Consider the following 10,188-nt stretch of genomic DNA (forward strand, 5'->3'; position numbering starts at 1 on the left):
CCAGGTAGGCACTGTCACAGCCGAGGACAGCAGGGGCTCACCTGGCTGCAGCTGGGGGGCCAGCGGGCTGGCTCCAGCCCCACACCTGTGGGGTTTAGGCTCCATGCTCTTGGGAGACAGCGCAGTGACTTGTGTGAGACTCCCAGCTCTGACCCCCACCGACTGGTGGCGAGGCCTGGCCTCAGAATCCCCAGAAGTGTTCCGGACCTGCCCTGGTGGGGCAGGCAGTGGCTGATGTGTGTGGTTCATCCTTATATCCCCAGCCCCTAGCGTGGCGCCTGTCATGTGGTTGGTACTATTTTTCCTGATCAAAAAGGAGACTTGGTTGTGGCAGCCCTTCCTTCCCTTCTTCCTGCCTCGACTATGGATATGATGGTTGGAGCTGGGGTTGCCAGCTTGTGATCATGAGAACCAAGCCTGGAGAGTCACAGAGAAAGTAGCCCTGACAACCCTTTAATCAGTGAACCAAGGGCAGCAGTTGGCTAACTGGGTTTGTCATGGGGGTGGAAGGGAAGGGTGATTATGCCACTGCTAAAATGGCTTGTGTTTCTCAGCGAAAAGCTTTCCTAACTGAAAGAGCTCTGCCTTAGAGGAAATTAATGTGCTTCCATATTTATGAAGTTCAAATAATATGTTTAAGGCAAAACAATACTTGTTTGATTAATGTGCTTAATATTGCATGTCTGGGAATCCCCATGGTTCCCTTAGGTGTGGAACTGGGTCTCCTAATGAAAGCTGGGCATGGGACATGCTCTTCCCACAGCCTGCAGGGCCCCGGCGAACACACCTCCCCAAGCAGCCATGGCTGCCATGTCCCCTCTGCCAGGGCGGGGCAAAGACGTCCTCACAAAGGACCCTCATGACAGCCCCACTAGGTAGGTACTTTTGTTATCCCATTTACCAAGTGAAGCACAGGAATATAAGTCACTGCCTAGGAAATAGAGGACCAGAGTCTGAGCACAGCGGTCTGCAGAAGGTCCCACATGTTGCCACTAACTATAGTGACTTGAGAGCCTCGTGGGCCCCTGCGAGGATGTGATGCCTTATCTCCAGGAAGGGAGGTGACAGTAAGGCCTGGGAGTGAAGGATCACGCTGATGGCTGGAGTACGCGGATTCTGCAGACATGACCCTGGCGTTGCGGGGAGCACAGACCATCCCCTTGGTGAAATCCTTTTCTTTATAAAGATTGTGGAGAGCCATCAAGGGCAGTGATGCTTGGACCTGGCTCCGGGCAAAGTATGCAAGAAGGAGGTTTGCAGGAGCTATAATTCATAATTGCATATGAATCAAAGTGCATAAGTTTGATTTGTCGCATTACTCATGTTCATTTTAATTATTTGAGAAAGAGTTTCTGCCTGGTTTCCCCACTATAAAGTGACTCCTTTGAGATGAGTATAAAGGAGGTACTGTACTATGAGCCATGTAAATATTATCAAACTTTTCCCTTTATGTGTGTATGGACACCTGGTTTCCTGTCCTATGTAATTTGTTATTATTTATTTTTATTTTGGCCAGGGGCACTTCAAGCTGACCTCTGTCCTTCTGACATGTCCCCATCGCTCTTTGAGCACGTTTGCTTTATGGCACCACAGAGTGTTCTAGGCTCATCTTATACTTGTCCTGCTCCAGACATGGAACCAGCAGTTCTCCTAGGAGTCGGTTCTTTTTCTCCGGAGAATGGTATTTAGAAGTCAAGATCTGGATGCGAGGGGTGCTCATTTATCAGGGTCTCACAGCTTCTGTGTCCTCTTGGAGAGCTGGACCACGTATGGTCACGTGTCCCTGTACAGGCAGTGACAGCTGTGTTCATTTTTATCCTTCTATACCGAAGTCCATGATGACACACCAGTGCCTCCAGTTCCAGCCCAACAGAGCTCATTCCACTTTGTCCCTTTTATATTCACTCCCTTTTCCAACAGTGACAGCCCTGATTCCCGTTGTCCTTAATATACTCCCCACGGATAAGCAATCTCCCTCCTGTATTGTCATCGCACCCCTGTGGGGACGCCTTTCTTGCTGATCTGGCTCCAGCACCCTACACTCATGCTGCCTCCGCGAGTGGACATCTTCAGGACAAACCCCCACCCTAGGCGACGATACCTGTGTAGGGATGCCTTCCTCACTGAGCTCATGCTGTCACATCCACGGGTCCACCCTCACCTTCCCAGGCCCCCATGGGAGGCCCCTCTCTGTAGGACTCCTACCTCACTCCACCACCCTTTTTGAAATCTGGCTCCCCAAACTGATGGCCCCCAGCCCCCTCCCCAACCAGCCCCCAGTGTGGACACCCTCATCGCCTCCTTGGGCTCAGATATCACATGACTTCTCACCCTCCCCGACCCCCTGCACCAGCATGGACGCCTGTCTTGCTCCTCTCCCTGAATTAGGGAGATGAGCAGAGGAAGAACAAATACGACGTTCTTAACCACCAAGCTGTCTTACTTCCTGAAGTCAGGTTGTCTCCGAGGTCTCGTTTCCTGCCATTGGCACGCGTTCCTGACTTACTCCAAAGCTCCTTGAGGTCAGGGGCCGTGTGCTCTCCATCTTCACACGCCCAAAGGCCAGCAGAGGCCAAGCTTAGAGCAAGCACTCAACGTACCCTGCGCTTGAATCCCCACTTTTGAAACTATCCAATTCCATTCTGGAGATAAAAAAGGTCAGAGCCAGAAACTGGCTCCCCCTCCCGTCCCACTCAGACCAGATGGGGAGGCAGAAGTGCTCTGATCCCTCTCCAACCCCAGTGGAGATTTCCAACCCAGCTGTCATAGCTCCATGACACGAGCACCAAGGGAGAGGCTGAGAGGCAGGAAGAGTTGGCAAAGAAGTGACAGAGAAGATAAGGAGGCTGAGTCACCAAGGGGGCGGGGAAGGAGGAGGGACCAGCTTGAGACTGGTGCCTGGTGAGCGCTGCCTGCCCCTCCATGCAGTTCCCCATGGGCCCTGCCTGCATCTTGAGAAAAGGCATCGCTGAGAAACAGAAGGTGAGGTTGGGGACAGTGGGAAGGATGGCGGGCGGGGCAAAGGGAGCTGGGATGTGGGAAAAGAAGGGGCATGATGGGTGCAATGCAACAAGGGGGACAGGTGGGGAGGGCATGAGCTGAGGAGGTAGAATTCCAAGGAGCGTGGTGAGGACGTGCGGGTCAGTGCAATGGGTGAGGGTGAAATTGGAAGTCAGGAGCAAAATGGGGGAGGTGAAGGGGAGAAAAAGGGAAAACTGGGATGATGTCATTATTGACGAGCATCATGATTTGTCTTCTATGGGCCCCTATAGTGATGAAGATGATAGCAGTAGCTGCCACTTATTAAGTCATTGCTCTGTGCCCAGCCCTGTGTAAAGGGTTTGCATTCCTGATGTCATTTAATTGTCAGAACTTGTAAGGGCGGCAATACTTTCATTCCCATTTTACAGATGTGGAAACAGTCTCTGAGTCATGAAGTGACTTGCTTTAAGCTTATGCAATTAATAAGTGGCAGAGTCAGCTCTGTTTGATTTCAGTGGGCATGCTTTTAATTGTTAGGCTTTAGATCACCTCCCCCCCCCCCAATAAAATAAAATAAATAAGGGAGGGAGGGGATTTAGGGTGAAGGGAATAATAAACTAGGGGAAAGGTTCCAAGGATAAAGGCAGATAAGGGGTGAAACGGCCCAGAGGTTGGTGGAATTTCCCAGGTGATGTGCCTTGTAGCCAAGCCTGACCCTTCAGGTGTATGTAGGAGTGGGTGGCGGCAACAATAACTGGAAATTCTTAAAGGTTTTAGGAATCGGTCATGCTGGCACCCATCACCCTGGATGCCACTGGACACTGGTCCCACACAAAGAGATTCTAACTCTTGGCAGAAAGGATGGAGGCAGGTGGGAAAAGTCGTTGGGGTGTAATAGAAAGAATTCTGACCTGGGAGTCAGCCCTGAATTCAAATCCCAGTGTTCCCTGGGCCTGGCTTGCTGTACAGCCTCGGGGGAGTGATTTAACGTCACTTATGAGCTACGTGACCTTGGGCAGGTTCCTTAACCTCTCTGTCCCTCAGCTTCCTCTTAAATAAGATGGGAATGATCTGTGGATTGACTTCATAGAGCGGTTCTGAAATCTAAATGAAATGATTGCGGAGGCTGCCTGGCACTGAGTCAGCATTCTGAACACATTAGCTGTGATTGTGAGTCTCCCTCTCTTCCTCTGGAGATCAGTTCCATGGCCTATAAGACCACTTCCCACACAATGGGATGGATGTCAAGATTCAAAGATGGGAGAGAGGACATGAGAGGGGTGAGGAAGCGGGAGAGAAGCAAACAGCTGTGGAATGGGAGTCAGGAGATGGAAGGAAGATGAGGGGTAGAGGGAAGCAAGAATGAGAGAAGAAACAAGAAGGGGTGAGGAGTAGCTTGGGAAAATGTGGGGACGTGTTGAGATTGGATGTTGGAACCTGACCTTCTCTCCAATTCTCTCTCCCCTGATTCCTCTCCAGGAAAGACCACTAGGACAAGATGAGATTGAAGGTAACACTTTCTCCCCCCAAATGTCCCCACTTCGCCATCTACTCACTTGTCTGCTCTCTGTCTCTTTGTGCATTTCAGCGTAAGTCCCCTCAGGTGAAAATTGTACTTCGCTCTCTTTTCCCACTTAACTGGGATTTTGTGGAACTCTTTCTCATGGCAGTGTCGGTACCTCCCAAAGTGTTTAGAAGGCATCCCCATCCCCAAGTGTATCAGAGACCCAGGAGTGACACATGAGTTTTAGAATGTTAGTTTTTTCTTTTGATGGTTTCAAAGTTTCCCATAACTTCACCCAAGAATTGGAAGGACTTCAGTGCTATCCTTTGGGGGTCTCAGGAATCGTTGCTCTTGCTAACACATTTCATTCATACGTCGCTCCATTGAAATTTTTGTTTTTCAAAATGTATTCTGCTTTGAAAAGTCTCTAGTCTGTGCCTTGTTGATGGTTTCAAGGGATGCCACTCTTCCTCATTGACTGTTTCAAGTTCCCCCAAAGTTCTTCCCTCTTAACTTTCAGAGCTCCGGGAGGCATTTCTTGAGTTCAACAAGGACCAAGATGGGTTCATTTCATGTAAGGATTTGGGGAATCTCATGAGGACAATGGGTTACATGCCCACGGAGATGGAACTGACTGAACTGGGCCAGCAGATCCGCATGAACTGTGAGGCCGGCGGGTGGGAGGGATGACTGGGGTTAGGGGACAGCTAAGGGTGGAATTGGGAAGGATCTGGGGTTGAGAATAGAGTTGGAGATGGGGAAGCGTGTCAGAGGGGCTGGCAGTCTAGAAGGAAACAGTTCAGAATATCCTAGGGAGGCAGCAGTTGAAGTGGTTAAAAGAGTGACTTTTTAAAATAGATTTGAGTTCAATTCCCAGTTTTCTTATTTACTAATTGTGGTCATTTTAAAAAGTGGAGTTAACCCCCACTCTTGAGTCTCAGTTTCCCCATTTGTCAAGTGAAGGTGATATCATCCCTTATTTTGTGGGATTATAGAAGGGATAAAGATGATAATACAGGTAAAGGCTTAGTCTCCATAAAAGCTTAGTATTGGTAGATTGTTATCATCACCAATAAGATTCATCAGCGGAGCACAAGATTGGAACTGCATTTGATGCTGGAAACAAACTTAGACTTGGAGCTAATGTTGATGAATAGTGTTGCAAAAAGGATGGATTTTTTTTTTTAGATGGTGACCAAAGCTGATTTTGAGATGGGAGCTGGGATAAAATTGCTATTGGGTTTGCTTCTGGGCATGTGACTGAGTAAACAAGGTTGAATTCAAGGTCATGATAGTATTCACATCTGGAATAGACTTTGCTGTTCATTTCATTCATACTCTTCCTTCTACACATCTACCGATGAGAGAACATGGATCTGAGCCAATTAAGAGATGTGCTCCGTCACACAGACAGTTAATTGTTTCCACTATACCTCACTCCGTTCACCCCTGTTCAGATTAGAGGGACAGGAGGGCTTGAGAGAAAGCTCTTAGGAGGCAGAGAGATGGGAGCAGATCTATTTCTGGATCTTAAGGGTGAAGTGAGGTACTGGAGGGTGAGGTCATGTGGAATCTGACCAGACCTGCCTCTTCCTTCCTCAGTGGGTGGCCATGTAGACTTTGATGATTTTGTGGAGCTAATGACCCCCAAGTTGCTTGCAGAAACGGCTGGGATGATCGGTGTCCAGGAGACGCGAGATGCCTTCAAGGAAGTGAGTTAAGAGTCTCATAACGCGGGAGGTGTTTGCAGGACACCCAGAGGTCAATGATTACTCATTAGCCATGAACGGGACCCGCCCACACCAATTTTTTCTAGCTATGGTGGAATTTATAGGGAAGGAAAATAACATATTCCAAGCACTTGCCATAGACAAGGTCCTCTACCTATTTTATCTAATGTAACCCTCAAAAATAAGAGTGTCAGTCATTTATCTTAATCATACATAGGAGGAAACTGAGGCTCATGGAAATTACAGATCTTATCCAGGATCCTGTAATCTCCAAAACATGTTAGGACCTCTAAGCTCCGTGCCTATAACAGGAAGAAGGAATCCAATAACCTGAGATCCAAGAAGGGGACCCAGAGAGATCATGTGGTTTAACCCACTTGCTATAGAGATGCTTAAAAAATGAGATCCAGGGAGGGTAGGGGGTTTGCTGAAGTTCACTTCTATCACCTGATAAAATGCTTTTGTTACTCTGAGAGCTTTCAGTTATATGAGACAAAAACAAAGAACAATATCATGTTTGGAAGGAAAGACACTGGATCCAGACAAACACAGGTCCAAAACCCAGAGAGATCTCCCCCTACTAGCGGTGGGACCGTCTCTCCCAGATTCATATAAATTCTAGAGTGGCAGGGTCCAACAGAATTTCCTGTGGTCACAGAAATGCCCTGTCCAAGACGGTAGCCACTGGCCACTTGTGGCTATCAAGCCCTTGAAATGTGGCGTGTGTGACTGAGGAACGGGTTTTTTAATTTTATCGAATTTTGATTCAATTCACTTAAGTTATACATTTAATTTCCATTTATATTCAGTTGACTATAACTTCAGTTTGTTTCCATTGAAAAGTGAATACTCAATTCAATCGTTGGAAAACATTCATTTGGAACAACGTGGGAATGTGAGTTTTCTTTGTCAAGTACAAATTTTGTGAAACCCAAATACAGATCAAGTACCTCTGGTAACATTTGGTGTCTGAATTGAAAAGTGCTGTAAGTGTACAATACACCCTGGATGAAGGTGTAGTATCCTTAGCTTAGGTGTCCATGGATGCTGAGTGTGTTCACTAATTGGGCTAAACTCATATGAGTATAAGTACAGTGGAACCTCGGTTTTCGAACGTAATCCGTTCCGGAAGACCATTCGAGTTCTGAAACGTTCGAAAACAGCCGACAGCTAGGCCTCAGGACCTTGTACTCAGCGGAAGCTGTGACATGTTCGACTTCTGAGGCGTGTTCGAAAACTGAAGCATTTACTTCTGGGTTACGGCGTTCGTAAACCGAAATGTTTGTCAACAGAAAACCGAGGTACTACTGTACTTGGTATGGTAATGCTAAGTCTTATGAAAGCCAGTCTTCCTGAAAAGAAGGTAACATAGCTCATTAATCATTTTTCAATTGATTACATGCTGAAGTGAGGATATTTTGGAAATATTGGGTTAAGTAAAATAAATGATTAAAAATTAATTTCACTTGTTCCTTTTCACTTTTTAAATTTAATGTGGCTACTTGAAATTTTAAAATTACCCCTGAGGCTCGCTCGCGTTGTATTTCTTTTGGACACACTGCTCTAGGGGAATCGTATGAGGAAGCGGCAGGTACAAGCGCTGGGAGGCAGGAAGGCATATCCTAGGAAGGGCAAAGACCTGGGTACTTGGTGAGGTCCGAGCTGGAGAGACCGTGGCGTGAAATAAACAAGGTCTCAGAGCTGCCGAAGGAGTGGGTCAGGATCTCATTCTGGGTGGGATAGGAAGCCACTGGAGGATTTTAAGCAAGGGAGAGGGACACGGTCTGATATGTTTCAATTATATGAGACAAAAACAAAGAATAATATTGTGTGAAGTCCTGATGTGTGGACAACAGACCATATAGGACCACGATGGGAGCCCGAAGACCAATTAGCAGGCTGTCGCGATAACCCAGACAAGAAGAGGTGATTGTGGCATCGGCATAGCTAGAGAAGGAGAGTTGGCGGCCCGATATGTCTTGGAGGTAAAACATATGAGACGCTCTGGTAGATTGGCTAAGGGTGTGCAGTGTACAGGCTTGGTGGTAGTTCACTAATTACTAATTCAACAAATATTTATCCAGTGTCTAGCACGTGGAAGGCACGGTTCTGGGGACTGAGCACGGACCAGTGAACAAGGCAGTCAAATCACCTGCCTTCAGGAGCTGACATTCTCGTGGTTGATGTGCGAACGCTCTTAGCTTCGCTCTTGCGTCACAGCCAGTGATCAATAATTACTGCTGCTATTATTTTTTATTTTATTAGTTTCAGGTACACAAGACAAAGTAATACTTAGACGTTTATCATTTATATCCCTCACACTGTATGAACCCCCCTCCCCCCTCCACTGCTGCTATTATTAATTATTGTCATCGTCACCGCTAATATGGTTGACCTTGAATAACATGGGCTTGAACTGTGAAGGTCCACTTATACATGGATTTTTTTCCAGCAAATACATTGGAAGATTTTTTGGAGAGTTGCATCAATTTGAAAAAACTCACAGATGAGCCTTAGGATTTTTGTTATAACGTTTTCTTTTCTCTAGCCTATTTTGTAAGAATACAGTATGCATTACATATAACATACAAAATATGTGTTACTGACTGTGTTATTGGTAAGGCTTCTGATCAGCAGTAGGTTATTTAGTCGTTAAGTTTTAGGGGAGTCAAAAGTTATATATGGATTTTCAACTGCGCAGGGGGTCGGCGCCCCTAATGCCTGCGATTCTGTTCCTAATCAGTTTGACACCAACGGAGATGGGAAAATCACCCTGGGAGAGTTGCAGCAGGCCATGCAAAGGCTTCTGGGAGAGAAGCTCAGCCCCCGGGAGGTCTCCAAGGTTGTCCAGGAGGCCGATGTGAATGGAGACGGCACTGTTGACTTTGAAGGTGACACTTCCAACTCCAACACCCTGTGTGATTTTCCAAAGTGGCCATTCCTTCTCACTCCTCTCCTAGTTTGAGGTTGGGTGTGGGGGGGGACAGGTTCTGCAAGTGTTTTTGTTGCACCCCCTTCCCCCATGTTATTTGAGAGAGCTCACTGTCTCCTACCTCTCCTGCTTCTGCCCCTGGCTACTCCTCGGACCACCTTTTCCAGTAGCCTATTCCTACACATGCTCAGGCAGGACTCATTTCCACCTCCCCCATCCCTTCCTTGTTCACTGGGCACCTTTGTCATAGGGACAAAATGTCCCATCAGAAGGAGAGTGGACTGATTATTAGCTGGAACTCTGAGGTCAGATTCACGGGGTTCAATTTCAGGATTGTCTCTTACTATGTGGCCTTATCTTAGTCACTTACTTTCTTTAAGTGTCAGTTTTCACATCTGTGAAATGGGGGTAATGATGACACTTTTCTTCCATGGTTTTGGAGAAAACTGAAAGGAATCGTGCACGAAGCTCCCCTCCCTGTCTTTGCTCATGTCACTGTTTCTGTCTGGAACACCCTTTCCTCTTTCCACTGTCTCTTAGTTATGCTGCTGGAAGGTGTCCCCCACCTCTCTTAGAGGCCCAGTGTCCCTCTTCTGTGATCCCATAACACCCGTGCATGTTTCTGCAGTAATCCTGACTCGTGACGTCACAAGAGCTTACATTAGTTTATAGCCTGTTTCCTTCTGAGGTCACAGACTGAATCTTTCATTACTATGTCCTCAGTTCCTAGCACAGAGCTCAACACGTGTAGATTGAGTCACTGGATAAATGAAAAAGGTTGGAGTCCTTTGTAGATGGGAGAGGAGATCATTTTTGTGGGAGGAATAAGTAGAATATGTCAATTTTGAATTGTGACACTCTCTGGTTCAAAAATCTCAGCATCTAACTGCTGTCTAAAGACCAAAGTCCAAAATTCTTAGTCTGATGTTCAAGTGTATCCATAATCCAACAACCCCCCACCCCAGGGGTTGTATCTTCTACGACCACTCTCTGAATTTTTAGGTTCTGGTGCACACTTGGTACCTGCTCTGTGTTCTCCA

General features: G+C 47.0%; 1 protein-coding gene across 1 annotated transcript; it reads left to right on the forward strand.

Moving 5' to 3' along the window:
• Window positions 1–2,922: 2,922 nt before the first annotated feature.
• On the forward strand, window positions 2,923–9,181 carry CABP5 (calcium binding protein 5). Its single transcript, XM_019752578.3, has 5 exons — window positions 2,923–2,982; window positions 4,462–4,492; window positions 5,007–5,150; window positions 6,089–6,198; window positions 8,960–9,181. The coding sequence occupies exons 1-5, from the start codon at window positions 2,923–2,925 to the stop codon at window positions 9,179–9,181; spliced, it is 567 nt and encodes a 188-aa protein (XP_019608137.3).
• The last annotated feature ends 1,007 nt before the right edge of the window (window positions 9,182–10,188 follow it).

Source organism: Rhinolophus sinicus, chromosome 8 (genome assembly GCF_057876585.1).
Source record: "Rhinolophus sinicus isolate RSI-liver-muscle chromosome 8, RSI-T2T, whole genome shotgun sequence".
Lineage (NCBI taxonomy): Eukaryota > Metazoa > Chordata > Mammalia > Chiroptera > Rhinolophidae > Rhinolophus > Rhinolophus sinicus.